Source organism: Podarcis cretensis (genome assembly GCF_951804945.1).
Source record: "Podarcis cretensis genome assembly, chromosome: 12".
Classification (NCBI taxonomy): domain Eukaryota; kingdom Metazoa; phylum Chordata; class Lepidosauria; order Squamata; family Lacertidae; genus Podarcis; species Podarcis cretensis.
In genome coordinates, this window is record NC_137181.1 from 2182370 (window position 1) to 2202699 (window position 20330).

A 20330-nucleotide genomic window follows, 5' to 3' on the forward strand; every position below is an offset into this window, starting at 1 on the left:
AATGGGTTTGTTTGCCAGACTGTGGTGTGTCCTTGAAATCTGGTCCTGCCTCTTGCTTGTCTGGAGAGGGTGGGGTTTGTGGGCGCAGGAAGGAATCTCCTGTACAAAGGTAACATCGTAGAATTGCGGAGCTGGAAGGGACCCTGAGGGTCATCTAGTCCGACGCCTGCAACGCAAGAATCTCAACTAAAGCAGCTGTGCCAGATGCCCAGTTTATAAACCTCCAAGGAAGGAGAATCCACCCCCTTCCTGAGGGAGACTGCTCCACTGTCACAGCTCTTACAGTTCAGTCAGAATCTCCTTCTTTGCGACTCAGAGCCGTGGGTTCGAGTCCTACCCCCCGGAGCAGAAGGAAACAAGCTGGACAGCCCTTGAGATATTTCAAGATGGCTCTCGTATCTCTTCTCAGCCTCCTCTTTTCCAGGCTAAACATTCCCAGCTCCCTCAGCCATTCCCCCATGAGGCTTGGCTGCCCTCTTCTGCACATCTTCCAGCTAGTCAACATCCTTCTTAAATTGTGGTTTCCAGAATTGGATATAGTGTTCGAAGTGTGGCCTGACCAAGGCAAATTAGAGCAGGGCTATTACTTCCCTTGGTCTGGACCCTATATTTCTGTTGATTCAGCCTAGAAAAATCATTAGCTTTTTTTGCTGCTGCATCACACTGTGGACTCACATTCAGCTTGTGGTCCACCAAGACCCCAAGATCCTTTTCACATGTGCTGCTAGTAAGCCAGGTGTCCCCCATCCTATATTTCTGCATCTGGTTCTTCCTGCCTAAGTGCGGAACCTGACATTTGTCCCTATTGAAATTCATTTTGTTAGCTTGCGCCCAGTTCTCCAATATCCCACGTGACTTGTGTTGATGAAGCCTAGACTAGCATTTAACCTCCTGTTAAACTTGTAGTCCACCAAAACCCAACCCCCCAACTTGCCTTTCTCCTTGCCCACCCCTGACCTGTGGCCCTGAAGGAAACATTTGGCCATCCCTCCCAGCAGGTGGTCCTGCTGCCTTCATTGCACAGCTTCTGGCGGATACTGATGATGCCTCTCTTTTTCCTTTGACGCCTAATGCGTCGATTTTAGCACCCACTTTATTTCTGGGTTTGTGAATGGGTTTTTAAAAACTGTTTTCAATACCATACTTTAATGATGTCACCCGCCCTTGGACCTTAGGGTAAAGGGCGAGTTATAAATTGTAATAATAAAGAAAAATAATGGATCCCCCCCCCCCCCCGCCGCCGCCAATGTGATTCCTGGGCCTTAGAGGAGCCCGGCTCAATTAGGCCAAAGATGTAGACAAAGCCTTCTTTTCTATACCTAAGACCATAAAAAGAGTTGGATCAGGCAAGTGGCCCAGCCATTGTCCTTATTTATTTCACTGCATTAATATCCCACATTATTTCCCTCCAAGTTGCTCCTAGTGGCGTACATGATCCCTCCCTCCTTTTTTACCCCCCCCCCCAACAGCCCTGCGAGGGAGGATAGTCTGAGAGAAGGCAGTGTGACTGGCCCAGTGTGACTGGGGGGATTCGAACTCGGGTCTCCCACATCCTGGTCTGACTCTCTAACCACACTGAGTCTCCAGAGCCCAACATGCCGTCTTCACAGCGGCCAACCAGGTGCCCCAATGGGAAACCCGCACGCAGGATCCGAGCACAAGAGTCGCTTTCCTCTGCTCTTGGTCTTCCCAGGCAAGTCTCACCGCCCGTCTCGGGTTTGCCTTCTTCTCCATCGCAGGTGGCGACTTCTCCAAGCGCTGACAACGTCCCCGCAGGCGAAAAGACCAGGCCCTTCCATGGCGGAATGGGACGTCTGCCCTCCCAGGATGCAAGATGTTTTTTCATGTTTCCCATTGCCTCTTCTCTCCTCTCTTCCAATTTCCCACGCGCACACACAGAACGGCACAGATTTCTCCTTCATTCCTTTGCAAGTCAATAAACTCAGCCAGCAGCTTCGCTGTGTGTTTTATTAATGCACCAAGGAAGCTTCCACAGGGGAAGACTGAGAGAGGATCCCAAAGGAATTTGCTGCAGGCTTGCAGGAGTGGAAGCCGAGTGCCCACCTTGTGGGCCCTGCACCCGATGCCCAGTGGCATTTCCAGGTGGGGCTAGGAAGGCCCCTTGCCAGCTGGTCAGTGTGGGCGATACCAAGCAAGCTGGGCCAACCACGGCCTGACGCAGCTTCCCAGGTTCCTATTGAATTAGCCCTTGATGCAGAAGCCTGAGGACTAGAGCCTTGCGTCGTTTTTAGGGGAAGCGCTATTGCTCAGGGGATGAACACAGAAGCCGCCTGGTTCGTATGTACACAGTGGCTGTGAAAAGAGAAATCTCTGTGCCAGGCATTCTTGAGAAGGAGATTGGAAGCAACGGAGCAAATCTCCCAGGAACAGAAGAGACTTGTCTTTTTTATGAGAAAATGTCTCAGTTACAAATCAGGGTGCAGGCAGTGAACCAGAACCTCTATCCTCCTGGAAACCAGGTGTGTTGAGGAATAGGTTTTAACAAGTGATAGCAAGGTGGGGGGAGCCCTTTTTGGGAAGGTCAGAAGCGGCAGCTCAGAGCCCAACCACAGGTCAACGTTGTGGAAAGTAAAGACCTATCTAAGGTCGACAATGACAGGGGAACAGCTCCTTGGGCTTTGCTTCCTTTTGCATTGGAAAAAAGGAGGAAGTGGTGGACAGGATTTCAGCAAATCCAAGAAGCTGACTCATGTCAAGCTTGTGGTCCACCAAGACCCTGAGATCCTTTTCACATGTGCTGCTAGTAAGGCAGGTGTCCCCCATCCTGTATTTGTGCAACTGGTTTTTCCTGCCTAAGTGCAGAACCTGACATTTGTCCCCAAATGAAACTCATTTTGTTAGCTTGCGCCCAGTTCTCCAATCTGTTAAGGTCATATTGAATTCTGATTCTGTCTTCTGTGGCATTAGCTACCCCTCCCAGTTTGGTGTCTTCTGCAAATTTGACAAGCATCCCCTCAATTCCTTCATCCAAGTCATTTATAAAGACATTAAGCAACAACTTGCCCAGGACAGAACCCTGCGGCACCCCACTTATCACGTTTTTCCAGGATGACGAGGAACCATTAATGAGTACTCTTTGGGTTTGCTACAAATCCACCTAACAGTTGCCTCATTCAACCCACATTTTACCAACTTCCTCACAAGAATATCACGGGGGACTTTGTTAAAAGCCTTTCTGAACTCAAGATACACTATGCCCAGAGTATTCCCCTGATCCACCAAGTTTGTAAAGATATCAGATTGGTCTGGCATGACTTATTTCGGAGAAGCCCATGCTGGGTCTTCGTAATCACAGCATCCTTTTCTAAATGCTCACAGACTGACGGTTGAATTATCTGTTCTGGACCTTCCCTGTTACCAATGTCAAGCTCACTGGTCAGAAATTACCTGGGTCTTCCTCCCCCCCCCCCCTTTTGAAGATGTGGACAACATTTGCCCATCTCCAGTCTTTAGGGACCTCACCTGTTCTCAAAGATAATAGACAAAGGCTCTGAGACTACATCTGCAGGCCCCTTTAGCACCCTTGGGTGCAGCTCATCAGGCCCTTGACACTACACTGGCTCCCTGGGTTGGGCTGCTCCTGCAATAACCAGTCGGTGCTGCAACAAAGCGGAAATGGGAAGCCGGGAAAGGGGAGGTCCTTGATTTTGATGGGGTGGGGCGGGGAATGCTGACAAAAATTTCCCAAACAAAAAGGACAATGAGAAAAGGTGTGTTGCAGCAGGTTGGGATGGATGACCCGTGGAGCCCTTCCAACTCGACAATGCCATGAAAGACGAGAATCGCATTCCCTTGTCCACCCAGCCTAGGGATCCCGGCCTGGGCAGGCGATTCACTGCATTGGCATCTTTGCAGCTGGAGGATGTGTGCCAGGGCCCAGGCTGCCCTTTTCTTTCTGCCATGCGCCCTCAGGGTCCGGGTGGCGCGTCTGCTGCTCTCTCCCCCTCAGCCTGCGACTCAGCCGGGTGGCGCGAGTGACCGGTCGGTCCGGGCCGTGTGCCAGCCCCGTGGGGCGCTGCTGCTGGGTGCGCCCTCCTCCTGTGGGCAGCCAGGCTGCGCATGCGCGGGAAGCTCTCCCTGCACTCGGTGCAGATGAGCTGGGCGGGTGCGTCGTGCGCCCTCTGGTGGGAGAGCAGGGCCTTGCGCAGACGGAAGCTCTCTCCGCATTGCCCGCAGGAGAAGGGCTTCTCGCCCGTGTGGAGCCGCACGTGCTGCTTGAGGGTGATGCGGTCCTTGAAGCTGCGCGGGCAGGCGGGGCAGGCGTAGGGGCGCTCGCCGGTGTGGATGCGCTCATGGCTGAGCAGGTGGTGCTTCTGCGTGAAGCTCTTGCGGCACACCTGGCAGGAGAAGGGCTTCTCGCCCGTGTGGACGCGCTGGTGGATCACCAGGTGGTGCTTGTGGCTGAAGATCTTGGCGCAGCGCTGGCACGCGAAGGGCTTGGCGCCCGTGTGGACGATGCGGTGCATCAGCACCCCCGCCCGGTCCTTGAAGGCCTTCCCGCACTCGGGGCAGGGGAAGGGGCGGTCCCCCGAGTGCCCCCGCTGGTGGGTCTGCAAGTGGTGCTTCTGGGTGAAGCACTTCCCGCACTCGGGGCAGGGGAAGGGGCGCTCGCCCGTGTGCACCCGCTGGTGCGTCATCAGGTGGTGCTTGTGGCTGAACAGCTTCCCGCAGTCGGCGCACGCCAGAGGCGGCTCCCCCGAGTGCGCTTTGCGCTGATGCGTTAGCAGCAGCTTCTGCAGCCGGAAGGCGGCGCCGCACTCCCCGCAGGAGAAGGGGCACTCCCTGCCATGCACCTGCAGGTGGGTGCCCAGGTGCTGCCGCTGGGTGAAGCGCCGCCCGCACTCGGGGCAGCCAAAGGGGCGCTCGCCCGTGTGGATGCGCTGGTGCGTCAAGCAGGAGGTTTTGCTCTTGAAGCGCTTCCCGCAGTCCGGGCAGGTTAGGGGGCACGGCTCTTCCCCTCCAAAATCTCTTCCTCCTGCAGCGCCAGGCAGCCCCTGAGACAGGAGTCCCACCCCACCCGCAGGCTCGCCAGCCACGTTGCTGCCGTCATTTTGCTGCGGGCACCAGGTCTCACCCTCGGGCTTCCAGCGCCAGAGGACCATCTCCGAGAAGAGCCCTCGGCCGTCTTCCTCCCCGGACTCCCCTTCTTCATCCTTGACTCGGAGGTCGCAGCCTGCAAAAGGGAGAAGTTGCAAAGCAGTCTTGCCAATCCAGTGATGTAGCAGGGGCAGAGTTGGTGCGGGGCCGTCGCCCCGGGTGCAATTTTTTTTGGGGGGGGCACATTAATCATGATGCCCCCTGAACCCAGCAGCACTTTGCGCCCTGCCCTGTTGCGCCATGAGTGTACCCCTCAAAGCAGGGCCATTTTGGAAAACACAAGACGTACCAACAGTGGAAGATTGGCAGATGAAGATGATGGATTTTTCGGAGCTAGCTGACCTGACAGGAATAGTCCGTGACCAGAAGGAGGAGGAGTACCAGGAGGAATGGATGAAATTTAAAGACTACTTAGTTAAATATGTTAAGTTAAATTAATTGGAGAAGCTTGGAAATAACAGATAGGCTTAGGACATAAATAGGTAATGGGATGAATTAATGTTTGATACTGAATTGGAAAGGAAAATATAATGATGTTAAGTGATTAAGTTAATTTTAGAAGAATAGTGGTTTTGGAAAACCGTTAAAATGTTATACACTGAAATTCAACCAGGGGGATACGAGGAAGTCACTTAACAATGTTATTAAGTTTGGTTTAAATACGGTAGAGATTTATGTTTGTTTATTTGTTTGTTTAATATATATTTTTGGAAAATCAATAATTTTTTTGAAAAAACAAACAAAAACAAAGCAGGGCCATGTTGGCCAGCTGGGCTCCTCACTGCACAGGCAGGCAGGCAGGCGGTGCAGCAAGGCCCCACTTAGCCCCGGGAGCCAGCAAAGGACGCTACACCACTGTGCCAAGCTGAGGCTTTTCCGCCATTGCTTATCAAGGCTCTCTCCCAACTCTGCAGGTAACAGGGAGGACAGGAGAAGGACCTGCTGGTCCAGGCCAAATATGGCCCATCTAGTCCTGCGTCCTTTCCTCGCAGTGGCCAACCAGATGCCCCAATGGGAAGAAGCCCACAAGCGGGATCCGAGTGCGGGAGCCGCCTCCCTGCCTGTGGTTTCCAGCAGCTGTGAAAGCAGAGAATGGCCAGCGTAGCTAGCAGCCATTGAGAGCCTTCTTCATGAATTCGTCTCGTCCTCTTTTAAAGCCGTCCCAGGTGGTTGCCATCACTGTCTCTTGTGGCAGGGAGTTCCACAGCATAACTATGTGCTGTGATAAGAAGGGCTTCACCACCCAGAACATCATAACTATTATTATTATTATTATTATTATTATTATTGGTAGGTGGCCGTGTTGGTCTGCCGTAGTCGAAACAAAATAAAATAAATAAATATCTGACGAAGTGTGCATGCACACGAAAGCTCATACCAATAACTAACTTAGTTGGTCTCTGAGGTGCTGCTGGAAGGAATATTATTATTACTATTATTATTATTATTATTATTATTATTATTATTATTATTATTGTCACTTTACTCACAATGACTCAAAGTGGCCTACAAAAACAGAAACCACTAGAAGCACCATTTCTGCAGCAATCTGCTTTTGTTTCCAAAACAAATCTTCATGAAAAGCCATCCTTCCCTGTAGTGCAAATTTACCACCACCAACACATTTCTGACTGACTCTCACATTTCTGCAAGCAATTTCCAGTAATGCAATGCACAACTAGTTTATGACTTTCGCCGACATTTGACACAAATAGAGGCATTCTCGCGCGTAACAGGCACTTGGAGAACTTTGCGTCGCAAAATTCAGAGGCGTCTAAATTGGGAAGCTTAGCTGTGTTTCGGTTTGTAGGCTGGTCTGAGAATGAGAATCGGGGCAGGTCTCTTGTTCAGATGCACACAAAATTGAAATCCCCTTCTACTGTGGACGGTGATGCTCAGGTTTGCTCCCTGCGTCCAGTTAAGTATGGCGAGGAAACCACCTGCCTTACCCAGGGAGGCGAGCAGTTCGTAGTTCTCTCGCATGACGTCGCGGTGGAGCCTTCGCTGCCACTCCTGCAGCCCAGCCCACTCTTCCGGGGAGAAGGAGACTGTGACGTCATCCAGCGTCACCTGCAATGACAGAGGAAGCAACTCAGCAAAGCATCCTGGGGAAATGCCAACCCAGTTACCTTATTAAATGAGTACCTGCCCCCTGTTCTGTTCTGTCCTGCCCCATCACATGGGCTCCAGTGTGGGTTATGGGAACTCCTTCGGGACGGAAGATAAGAGAGCAGTGCCAGATTTATGTATAAGCTAAGCAACCTATAGCTTAGGGCAGACCCACAGCAGACATTCCAGAATGCGGCAGCTAGACTGGTGACTGGGGGCGGCCGCCAAGACCATATAACACCGGTCTTGAAAGACCTACATTGGCTCCCAGTACGTTTCCGAGCACAATTCAAAGTGTTGGTGCTGACCTTTAAAGCCCTAAATGGCCTCGGTCCAGTATACCTGAAGGAGCGTCTCCACCCCCATCATTCTGCCCGGACGCTGAGGTCCAGCACCGAGGGCCTTCTGGCGGTTCCCTCATTGCGAGAAGCAAAGCTACAGGGAACCAGGCAGAGGGCCTTCTCGGTAGTGGCGCCCGCACTGTGGAACGCCCTTCCAGCAGATGTCAAAGCGATAAACAACTACCTGACATTCAAAAGACATCTGAAGGCAGCCCTCTGCTTTTAATATTTGATGTTTTACTGTGCTTTTGGTTTCTGTGGAAGCCGCCCAGAGTGGCTGGGGAGGCCCAGCCAGATGGGCTGGGTATAAATAATAAAATAAATAAATAATAAATTATTATTCTAAGCACCTCTGCCATATGACTCCCCCCCTCCCCGCAAAGGATTCTGGGAACTGTAGTTTGCCCTTACACCACTCCCAGCACCCTCAGCAGACGAGTGGCAGGTGGGCGCTGGAGGTGTAACTCATGACTTTGAACAGGCCGCATCCTTGCATCAAGTCCATCGGTTTTGTTAAAGAAAATAGGTTTGCTTGGTTTTTGAGTCAATGTGCAATTCAGTGCTGGATTTACGGTACAAGCTAAACAAGCTCTAGCTTAGGGCCCCACTCTCTTGGGGGGCGCCCAAAAAATTTAAAGGAAAAAAACCTGGATGCACATTTCCAAAATATAAGATAAAAAAAGAAATAAAATAAAAGCTACAGCAACAGTGTTGTGTGTTGTGTAGGCTCCAATGATGTAAGTCGGGTAGGCAACCTAAGGCCCATGGGCCACAAGCAGCCCATGGGGGTCGTTTAATTGGCCCACAAGCCGCCCCCGAACCGAGCTGACCCCTCGACGAGTCCTTAAGGTCAGATAGGAAGGGTGCTGGTTCAGTGGTTAGAGCCTCTGCCTTGCCAGCAGAAGGTCCCAGGAACAGTCCCCAGACAGGGCTGCAGGCGAAGCCTGCTTGAAATCATGGAGACCAGCTGCCGGTCAGACCATATGGAGCAAAATGGACCACAGGTCTGTCTCAGTACAAGGCCATTTCCTATGTCAATATTCCATCCCTTGAGGCCTGCCCAGCATGCAGAGGGTCCAACCCCAGACAGCATCTCCAGGTAGGGCTAGGGGAGACCCGTGCCGGAAACCCTGGAGAGCTGCTGCCGGTCAGAGTAGACTATATTGAGCTATCTCTTGTGATATATATATATATATATATATATATATATATATATATATATATATTCCTGTTTTACGCTTTGGAATATACATTTAAACAACCTTAAAATGCCAATGCCCTTTCCACAGTTCATTTTGCATAATATAAATCCCTGCATATTTTACATAAACTAAACCCTTCAGTCTGAAGCTCAACATCAAAAAAACGAAGATCATGGCCACTGGTCCCATCACCTCCAATCAAATAGAAGGGAAAGAAATGGAGGCAGTGAGAGATTTTACTTTCTTGGGCTCCATGATCACTGCAGATGGTGACAGCAGCCACAAAATTAAAAGACGCCTGCTTCTTGGGAGGAGGGCAATGACAAACCTAGACAGCATCTTAAAAAGCAGAGACATCACCTTGCTGACAAAGGTCCGTATAGTTAAAGCCATGGTTTTCCCAGTAGTGATGTATGGAAGTGAGAGCTGGACCATAAAGAAGGCTGATCGCCAAAGAATGGATGCTTTTGAATTCTGGTGCTGGAGGAGACTCTTGAGAGTCCCATGGACTGCAAGAAGATCAATCCTCTCCATTCTGAAGGAAATCAGCCCTGAGTGCTCACTGGAAGGACAGATCCTGAAGCTGAGGCTCCAAGACTTTGGCCACCTCATGAGAAGAGAAGACTCCCTGGAAAAGATCCTGATGTTGGGAAAGATGGAGGGCACAAGGAGAAGGGGGCGACAGAGGACGAGATGGTGGGACAGTGTTCTCGAAGCTACCAGCATGAGGGAGGCAGCGGAAGACAGGAGTGCCTGGTGTGCTCTGGTCCAGGGGGTCACAAAGAGTCAGACACAACTAAACGACTAAACAACAACAAACCCTTCAGTATTCCATTATCCAACAAAACTTATTTACACTGTTTAATTTACCTTAATGTTGCCAGCGTTTTCAAGTGTACACAGTTTCCCCCCATATATTCAATAAACATTTCCCAAACTTCTTTAAATGAATGTTCTTCTTGTTCTCTTATTCTATATGTTAAGTCCGCAAGCTGCGTATATTCCATCAGTTTAATTTGCCATTCTTCTTTGGTTGGGCTCTCGCTTGTTTTCCATTTGGGGGCTAACAAAACACAGAGTACAGTGGTGGCGTATATAAATAACGATTTTTGACACCTGGGAATTTCGTCTGAATTAACCATAACAAAAAGGACTCTGGTTTTTTTTTTGGGGGGGGGGGAAGTACTTCTAAACATTCTTTTCAGTTCATTATGGATTATTTTCCAAAACTCTTTTACCCTTTTACAGGTCCAGAGCTACTTTGTGTTTTCATCTTGTGAACCGCTCTGAGATCTTTTGACCAAGGGCTGCATATTAATCTAATACAGTGGTACCTCGGGTTAAGAACTTAATTCGTTCTGGAGGTCCGTTCTTAACCTGAAACTGTTCTTAACCTGAAGCGCCACTTTAGCTAATGGGGCCTCCTGCTGCTGCCGCACGATTTCTGTTCTCATCCTGAAGCAAAGTTCTTAACCTGAGATACTATTTCTGGGTTAGCGGAGTCTGTAACCTGAAGCGTCTGTAACCCGAAGTACCACTGTAAATAAATAAATAAATGAAGCGATGGTCTGGCTCAGAGAGTGAGTGACCATAGCTCAGTGGGGGAGCACACCTGCTGGGCATGTAGAATTGCTTTTATGCTGTGATCTGCCCTGAGATCTTCGGGTGAAGGGGTGGTACAAGGGCAGCTGCCCCCCTAAATCAATACAATACAATACAATACAATACAATACAATACAATACAATACAAGGAACATTCTTCTCTGAAGCCCAGCTGACTTGGACAAGAATCGACCAAATATGGATAACTAGAGGTCTGGCACCCAAGGTCAGAAAGGTGGAAATCTGCCCAAAAACCTGCTCCGACCATAATGCCCTGAAAATGGACATGATACTATCACCAACCGGCTCCTTTAGATGGAAGATGAATGACAACTTGTTCAGAGATCAGGAGACTATTAAGAAGGCCCAGAAAGCATTGAAGGATTACTTTGAGATAAATATGAACACTATGGTGGAAAAAAGAATTATTTGAGACGCAAGTAAAGCTGTGATGAGGGGGTTCTTGATACAACAGAATGCTGTAAAGAAGAGGATACAAAACGACAGAAAAGAGAAGATTTTGGAGAAAATAAAAGAACTAGAGAAGAAGTTAAGATTAAACCCGAAGTCACAGCCGATCTTGAGAGAAATCAAACTCCATCAAGCACAATATTCTAAACTGATAAACCAGGAAATAGAGTGGAAGATTAAATTAATGAAACAAAAAACTTTCGAATCGGCAAATAAATGTGGGAAACTGCTAGCTTGGCAGTTGAAGAAGAGACAAAAATTAAATACAGTTACAAACTTGGAAATTGAAGGAAGAAACATTCAGAACCCCAAGGAGATTAGAAAGTGTTTCCAGAAATATTTCAAAAAATTATATACTCAAGAGCCGCAGGATGAGGTTGAGATTAAACAATTTTTGGAGAAAAATGGACTTTAAAAATTGTCACAAGAAAATAGATCACTCCTGAACAGTAAAATAACACGTCAAGAGATTGAAAATGCCATTCAGAACATGAAACTGGGCAAATCTCCAGGACCAGATGGGCTGACCTCCAAGTACTATAAGACATTAAAAGACTACTTGATACAACCACTGATGGAGGTCAGCAATGAAATTATGGAGGAGAAGAAGGCGCCGGAATCGTGGAAAGAAGCCTTTATCACATTGATACCAAAATCGGAAGCTGAAAAGACACAACTTAAGAACTATCGTCCCATCTCCCTTTTAAATGTGGATTACAAAATATTTGCAGATGTTTTGGCAAGTAGACTTAAAAAAGTATTAAATGAAGTAATTCATAAAGACCAGGCAGGCTTTCTCCCAGGTAGACACTTGTTTGCTAACACAAGGAATATCATTGACATTTTGGAACTTTTGCAAACAGACATAAATACAAAAGCAGTGTTAATTTTTATAGATGTGGAGAAGGCCTTTGACAATATCTCTTGGAAATTTATGAAGGGAAATTTAAAAGAAATGGGAGTGGGACGGGGTTTTGAGAATGGGATCGATGCAGTATATTCAGAACAAAAAGCTAAATTGATAGTTAACAATGTGGTTATAGAAGAGTTTAAAATTGAAAAAGGAACACGACAAGGCTGCCCTATTTCCCTTTTGCTATTTATTTCGGTTCTGGAGGTGCTCTTGAATATGATCAGAGGGGACCGGTTGGTGGAGGGAATCCAGGTCGGAGCGAAACAATATAAACTTAAAGCTTTTGCAGATGACCTAGTTTTGACTCTGCAGGAGCCAGAATCTAGTACGAAAAGAGTGTTACAATTGATTCAAGACTTTGGTCGGGTGGCGGGATTTAAATTAAACAAACAGAAAACTAAGGTGTTGGGAAAAAATCTGACAGATACAGAGTCGGAACGGTTTCAGAGAGAAACAGAATTAACTGTGGTTAAAAAAGTAAAGTACCTAGGAGTAAATATAACAGCAAAGAATCTGAGTCTATTTAAGGATAATTATGAAAAATGCTGGTCTGAAATTAAGAGAGACTTGGATAGTTGGACAAAATTGAAGCTTTCCTTGTTAGGCCGAATTGCTGCTGTTAAGATGAATGTATTGCCAAGGATGTTGTTTTTGTTTCAAACATTGCAGATTGTGGACAAGACGGAGTGCTTCCGGAAGTGGCAGAGAGATATATCTAAATTTGTCTGGCAGGGCAAAAAGCCCAGAATTAAGTTTAAGATATTAACTGATGCGAAAGAAAGAGGGGGCTTTGCCCTGCCAGACCTAAAGTTGTACTATGAGGCCGCAGCTTTCTGCTGGCTAAAAGACTGGCTACTTCTCGAGGACACTGATGTTCTGGACTTGGAAGGTTTTAACAATGCTTTTGGATGGCATGCATACTTATGGTATGACAAGGTTAGGATCAATAAGGCCTTTAAGAATCATATTGTCAGAAAAGCAGTATTTAATGTCTGGACAAAATATAAAGACTTATTGGAAAATAAAACTCCAAGGTGGCTTTCACCGCTGGAAGCTAAGGCCCGAAAAAGACCCAATATGGAGGCCAAATGGCCAAAATATGGGGAAATACTAGAAAAAGATGGAGACAATTGGAAATTGCAGAGTTTGGAGAAAATGAAGGATAAAGTGCGAGACTGGTTACACTACGCTCAGATTAAAGAAGTCTTTAAAAATGACAAAAAGTTAGGGTTCCAGGTGGAGAAATCGAAATTGGAAACAGAACTGTTAGAACCTAAGACTAAGGTACTTTCAAGAATGTATAACTTGCTGTTAAAATGGAACACACAAGACGAAATGGTTAAATCGGCTATGATAAAATGGGCACAGGATATTGGGTACAACATTATGTTTGAGGACTGGGAAAGGTTGTGGACTACTGGGTTGAACTTCACTGCATGTAATGCTTTGAAGGAAAATGTAATGAAAATGATATATAGATGGTACATGACCCCAGTCAAGCTTGCAAAGATATATCATGTGTCTGATAATAAATGTTGGAAGTGTAAAGAAGCCGAAGGAACATTCTTTCACCTCTGGTGGACTTGCCCTAGAGTGAAGGCTTTCTGGGAAATGATTTATAATGAACTGAAAAAGGTATTTAAGTATACTTTCCCTAAGAAACCAGAGGCCTTCCTCCTGGGTATTGTCGGCCAGAGGGTGTTAAGGAAGGACCAAACATTTTTTATGTATGCAACAACGGCAGCAAGGATACTCATCGCTAAACACTGGAAAACCCAAGATCTACCCACACTGGAAGAGTGGCAGATGCAGCTGATGGACTATATGCAACTGGCCGAGATGACTGGTAGAATCCGAGACCTGGGAGAGGAGAGGGTTGAGGAGGACTGGAGGAAATTCAAGATTTATTTACAAAAATATTGTAATTTGGTTGAATGTTAAGAAGGATGCTAGATCATAAATAACTGCCTACCACTGAATTAGATCTGATTTTGACGATAAGTGAGATTAAGGAAAATATAATTTTTTTGGAGAATTGTTAGATTTTATTTAAATGAGTGGAGATAAGATTGTAAACAAGTGGGTAATTTGCTTGGAAAAACTTTTTTTGTAACGATGTAAGTGGGAGCGGGAGATGCGAGGAAGTCCAAAGAAGTGATGAAATTATGCTATGATATAAGTAATGTTGTTTATTATTTATGCATTTGTTTTCAAAAAACTTTAATAAATATGTAATAAAAAATACAATACAATACAATACAATACAATACAATACAATACAATACAATACAATACAATACAATACAATACAATACAAATCTGAGCTTCTGAACCCCCGACAAAAGCCTGCACCCCTAACAGAAATCCTGGCAACGCCCATGGTGAAGGGCTGTAATTTATAAATAAAATAAAAAATTGGGTTGAGAAAGGTCTCCTCTTGAACCCCGGCAGAGCTGCTGCCGGCCCGTGTCGACAATACTGAGCTACATAGACCACGGCCTGACTCGGTATAAGGAGAGGTTTAGGGTCTCGCCTTGCGGGGGACGACCCGCTTTCCTCGGCTCTTCCCACTCTCCGTCCGGAGCCGGGGCCCTCTGCACGCGCGCAGAGGCACGCGCGCCTTTGTCCGCCGGCGAAAGCGGGCGCCTCCGCCGGGCTGGTCCCTTCTCCCGGTCCGGCCCGGGGATCCAGAGAAGGGCAAGGGGTGCGGGGACGGGGAGGGAGATCCTACCGGGCAGAGCATCTCCTCCTCGGGATGCGACGCGTCCAGGCGAGCGGGCGCCTCCGGAGGCGGATCCGAGCTGCGCGGAGAGGCCGGCGGGAGCCACCCACGTCCAGCTCGTGAACCGGATTCGCTTCGGCCGGAGGGAGGGACGGAGGAAGGAAGGGGGGAGGAGAGGAGGCGCCCTCCGGCCAGGCTGGGCTGGGCACCCAGCGGGGAAGAGGGGGCTCCGCAGGGTCCCCAAATGCGCCTCCCTTTCCAAGGAGCTGGCGAGCGAGGTCCCCAAATGCGCCCTGAGCGCGCGCGCCCTGCACTTCGCCCGCCAAGCGCTCAGCTTGCAGGCTCAGCTCATGGGGGAGCTTAAAATATGGGGGGGGGGCTTTTTCAGTTTCTCTGCCGCCGCACTGCCTCCTGCAGACCTTCCCCAGCTAGCCTGGCTGCGCAGGCTGCTGCGATCCTGAAGGCGCAGGGAGCAGGGTGGGCGCAGAGTTTTGGCTTCGCACAGAGGACCCCTGAAATTTGAGACCCACCGCTGCAGGGAGGAGGCCGCCTTGAAATCCCAAGCCAAGTTGAGTGTTGTGGGAAGGTTCAGGGCAGACGGAAAGAAGTCCTTCACTCGGCGCGGAGTTCAGCTGTGGAACTCACTGCCACAGGAAGAAGCAGGGGTGGCCAATTTAGACGGCTTTAGAAGAGGATGGGACCGATTCCAGTTGCTGGAAGCCACAGGAGTGGAGAGTGTTAAATTCTGCTTTCTGGTTGCCCCGCCCCCAGGCATCTGGTTGTGAAAACAGGATGCTGGACTACTTGGGAGAATACTGCAGGCTCTTCTTATCCCAACAGGACTGACTTGAGAGGAAACAGGCATAGGATCACGCAGTTCAGTTTCTGGATGGGTTTGCAAATGCCTTTATTGGGCAACGCTAAGAGTGCAATAAGGGACGCGGGTGGTGCTGTGGGTTAAACCACAGAGCTTAGGACTTGCCAATCAGAAGGTCGGGGTTCGAATCCCCACGACGGGGTGAGCTCCTGTTGCTCGGTCCCTGCTCCTGCCCACCTAGCAGTTCGAGAGCATGAAGTTCAAGTAGATAAATAGGTACCGCTCTGGCGGGAAGGTAAACGGCGTTTCTGTGCGCTGCTCTGGTTCTCCAGAAGCGGCTTAGTCATGCTGGCCACATGACCTGGAAGCTGTACGCCGGCTCCCTCGGCCAGTAAAGCGAGATGAGCACTGCAACCCGAGTCATCCGCAACTGGACCCAATGGTCAGGGGTCCCTTTACCATTATCTTTAAGAGTGCAGTCCTAGACAGGTCAACTTACCGTACCTGTCCCGGGCTCAGTCTCCCACTAGTCTGGGCGAGACGACAGCAGCCCAAAACCCTGGGGTGAGATATTCACTGCTAGCCCCACTCAGAATAGAGCCATGGAAGTCAACGGACAGGACTCACTCAGGTTCATTAATCCCAAGGGGTCTGCAGTGAATAGCAGTAGCATTGAACACTGCTGCTGCTGCCAGCCAGTGCAGGTAATACTACATGGAGGCATGGTCTGACTCAGCAGAAGGACATGTCTTGTTTGGGAAGTCCATAACTCAGTGGCAGACCATCTGCCCTGCATGCAAAAGATCCAGGTGCCATCACCAGTCTCTTCTGGTAGAGACTGGGAACGTCCCTCCTCTGAAATCCAGGAGCTGCTGCCAGTCAGTGTAGACAATATAGGACTAGCTATATCTCAGTATAAGGGAGCTTCCTGTGTTTTATGGTGGGTGTTGGGTTGTAGCCCTGTGCAACTCAGAAAGTTCTTGCTCATTTTATATAAATGTTTATTTGAAATGGCTCCTTGTTGCACTTCAAATAATGTGTTCTGGATCCAGAACCTTCCAGCGTTTCACTTAAAATACCACCAAAGGTGTTTCACGGCACCTTAAGGAGAATGCTTAAATTTTCTTTTTGTATATTGCTTGACTTTGAGATATATAACTATACAATCTACATTCTAGGAAATTTGATTGCTACTGTTTGAATTTTTCTTGCTCTCCTTTAAGCCACTAACTTTACAAATAGCAACGAATTTATTACAGTCTACAGCAGATCACCATAACATACTTGGAACGTGGAACTGCTGCATTAGGATACGTGAAGAGGTTGAAATGCAATCTCTTGCCAATTATCGCCACCTGCCCTTTCCACACTTCCTTTCCTCCGGACCTGGCTGCTTACATTCCAGATCCTCAAACCACATGCTTCTTGCAAGAACTTTTGCTGGGTCTCTGAAGGTGCCGCATGCCTCCGATATTGCATTTCTTGCAGCAGACCAGGGCAGCTTCTTCTCTGGCATGTAAACAAACACCAATTCACTTTCACATCTCCTGTCAGGACAGAGACAAGGAAGCCCCTCACGGAGCGCAGTTTCAAATGGTTTTTAATGTTGTTTTTAATGCTGTAATCACAGCCTGGGAACTTGGGGTGAAGAATGCGTAAAAGAATACAGTGGTACCTCGGGTTAAGTACTTAATTCGTTCCGGAGGTCCGTTCTTAACCTGAAACTGTTCTTAATCTGAAGCACCACTTTAGCTAATGGGGCCTCCTGCTGCCGTGCAATTTCTGTTCTCATCCTGAAGCAAAGTTCTTTTTTTAAAAAAAAAAAAAAAAAATATTTTATTAAATTTTCATACAAGATCCCTTCACCAAAAAATAGTCCACAAAAAAGCCAAAACAAATACACCAAAAAACCATATAGAAAAAAAAGAAATAAAAAATAAAAAAGGAAAAGAAAAAACCAACCATTCAATACAAATTTTTTTATATATATAACTAACTGGACTTCCTCACATCTCCTTTACCCTGCATTATTTATATTAAAAATATCAGCAAATTATTACCTTGTTTCATACCTTATTTTGTACTTTCCAAATATTATACTTCTAAATTTAAGATAATTTTTATCATTTACTCATACCTTAAATTTAAACATATTGTTGCCTTAAATTTCGACCTTTTCTTACTTATAACTTAATTTTCTATTTTACAAAATCTATTTGCTGGAACTGAGATTTTCTAAATCGTGCAGATACTTAACATTCATACAACTTATATTGTTTTTGTAAATAGTCCTTAAACTTCTTCCAGTCCTCTTCCGTTGTTTCTTCTCCCAAGTCTCGGATTCTGCCAGTTATTTCAGCCAATTCCATATAATCCATCAATTGCGTCTGCCACTCTTCCAGTGTGGGCAAGTCTTGTGTCTTCCAATACTTTGCAGTAAGTATTCTTGCTGCTGTTGTCGCATACATAAAGAAATTTCTGTCCTTCTTTGACACTTTCTGGCCGACAATGCCCAAGAGGAAGGCCTCCGGTTTCTTAACAAAGGTATATTTAAATACCTTTTTTAGTTCATTATAGATAATTTCCCAGAAGACCCTCACTTTTGGGCATGTCCACCAGAGGTGAAAGAATGTCCCCTCAGCCTCTCTACATTTCCAACATTTATTATCAGACAGGTGATATATTTTTGCAAGCTTGACTGGGGTCATGTACCACCTATATATCATTTTCATAATATTCTCCTTCAAGGCATTACATGCCGTGAATTTTATTCCGGTGGTCCATAACCTTTCCCAGTCCTCAAACATAATGTTATACCCTATATCCTGAGCCCATTTTATCATGGCTGATTTAACAGTCTCATCCTGTGTGTTCCATTTAAGCAGCAAGTTATACATTCTCGAAAGTACCTTAGTCTTTGGTTCCAACAGTTCTGTCTCTAATTTCGACTTCTCCACCTGGAATCCTATCTTTTTATCCAATATAAAAACCTCTTGAAATTGAGCGTAATGTAACCAATCTTGCACCTTATTCTTTAATTTTTCCATGCTCTGCAACCTCCATTTGTCTCCAATTTTTTCTATTATTTCCCAATATTTCGGCCAGCAGGCCTCCATATTGAGTCTCTTCCGGGCCTTAGCCTCCATTGGTGATAGCCATCTCGGGGTCTTACTTTCTAGTAAGTCTTTATATTTTGTCCAGACAATAAATATTGCTTTTCTGACAATATGGTTTTTGAACATTTTATGAATCTTTACCTTGTCATACCACAAGTATGCATGCCAACCAAAAGCATTGTTAAACCCTTCCAGATCTAGGACATCAGTGTTCTCAAAAAGTAGCCAATCTTTCATCCAGCAGAAAGCTGCAGCTTCATAATATAACTTTAAATCTGGCAGGGCAAACCCCCCTCTTTCTTTTGCATCAGTTAATATTTTAAATTTTATTCGGGGCTTTTTGCCCTGCCAGATAAACTTAGAAATATCTTTCTGCCATTTTCCAAAACATTCCACTCTGTCCACAATCTGTAGAGTTTGAAACAAAAACAACATCTTTGGCAATACATTATAGCTGCAATTCGACCCAGCAAGGAAAGTTTCAATCTTGACCAAATTTCTAAATCCTTTTTGATTTCTGACCAACATTTTTCATAATTATCTTTAAATAAATTCAAATTTTTAGCAGTCAAATTAACCCCTAGGTACTTCACTTTTTTAACCACATTTAATTCTGTCTCATTCTGAAACCTTTCTGCTTCCAAAGATGTCAGATTTTTTACCAAAACCTTAGTTTTTTGCTTATTCAATTTGAATCCCGCCACCCGACCAAACAAAGTTCTTAATCCGAGGTAATATTTCTGGGTTAGTGAAGTCTGTAACCTGAAGCATATGTAACCTGAAGCGTATGTGTCAGGGACTCAGCGGGAGCGCAGGGAGGAGAGGAGATGGAGAGCGAGGGGGAGCAATCCGAGGGCAGCGTAGGAGAAGATGACAGCAGCCCGATAGATTCCATGAGCCTCTCCAGCGAATCAGAAGATTCACAGAAGGGGGTGCCGATGGGCAGGGCAAGGGGGGACCCAAGGGGGACACCCCAGAAGCAAGGGGCCAGCGGGGACTCCCAGAGCAGCAGTTGGAAATCAGGACCAGCTTCCCCACCAGAGCGTAGTGGGGGGGAGGAGTCCGAGGTATCAGAGCCCACATATTCACCACCAGCGAGAGAAGATGAGTCAGGGTTGGCCACGCCTCCATCGGAGAGCGAGGGAACGGTCAAGAGGAAAGTTGCAGGCTGGGAGTGCGCACCAAGTTCAAATGTACAGGCGAGCGGCACAGAAGGTAGCCTGGATAGGGAACCAGGTCCTAAAGCCCGCCGGAAGGAGGGGGAAGAATCATCAGGGTCAGCGTCAGAGGAGTCCAGAAAGGATGAAACCCTAGCGGGCAGGAGGGCCCAGAGGAGAAAGGAACTTAGGAAGAGGTGGAGCAAAGCGAGAGTGTTAAACTGGTGTGGAAGGGGCGGAGACTCAGACGGGACTTCGCCGGTCTAAGGTCGAGACGTAGAGCTGCGCTCTGCGGCTTTAAAATGGAAACTGAACCTCAATAAAGACATAACTACAGCCTAGCGTTGGTCCTCTGTGAGCTGGGACCTGGAGGCAGCTCTGACAGTATGTAACCCAAGGTACCACTGTACATTAATTATAATAGTTAAACTGTGGAACTCCCTGCCACAGATTTATCTTCCCCGCTGTCTCTTAGCGCTGGCCTGAGTCAAAACAACCTGTTGGTTCTACCATGAAAGAATGGCTCTTAGCTAATTGATGTGTTTCATTAAGAGAAAAATCATTGTTGATATTTACTACAACTTCTTATGGAGCTTTTGTGTGAAAAAGAAAATCAATTTGTGAGATCAGGGTTTGAGGATTGAAGAAAACATTGGTTTATAGAACGCAGAATTGTTGGGGTGGATATTTTGAAGTTCTCCTTTTTCTTTTCCCCTTTTCAGTTTGTTTTTGTTTAATTGGTTCATCTTTAATATTCCAAGA

The 20330-nt window shown here is 46.9% G+C and overlaps 2 protein-coding genes and 1 long non-coding RNA gene across 3 annotated transcripts in view; 2 read left to right on the forward strand and 1 right to left on the reverse strand.

The window, feature by feature from the left end:
• Positions 1 to 1957, forward strand: part of LOC307227146 (SCO-spondin-like) — a 181490-nt gene extending 179533 nt beyond the window's left edge. Inside the window, exon 112 of the mRNA XM_079996268.1 lies at positions 1740 to 1957. Within this exon, the coding sequence (XP_079852394.1) occupies positions 1740 to 1762 (23 nt within the window). The 3' untranslated portion in view covers positions 1763 to 1957. The remainder of the gene's footprint in view (positions 1 to 1739) is intronic.
• LOC307199200 (uncharacterized protein) lies at positions 1955 to 14797 on the reverse strand. The gene is made up of 3 exons (XM_079946945.1): positions 14488 to 14797; positions 7068 to 7188; positions 1955 to 5194 (listed from the first exon to the last, which is right to left on the reverse strand). Exons 1-3 carry the CDS (start codon positions 14497 to 14499, stop codon positions 3930 to 3932), a joined length of 1398 nt encoding a protein of 465 aa, XP_079803071.1. The 5' UTR covers positions 14500 to 14797; the 3' UTR covers positions 1955 to 3929.
• A 2363-nt stretch (positions 14798 to 17160) lies between these two features.
• LOC307199390 lies at positions 17161 to 20102 on the forward strand. The gene is made up of 2 exons (XR_013831961.1): positions 17161 to 19184; positions 19941 to 20102. It is a non-coding gene; the product is annotated as an uncharacterized lncRNA (long non-coding RNA).
• Positions 20103 to 20330: the final 228 nt, after the last annotated feature.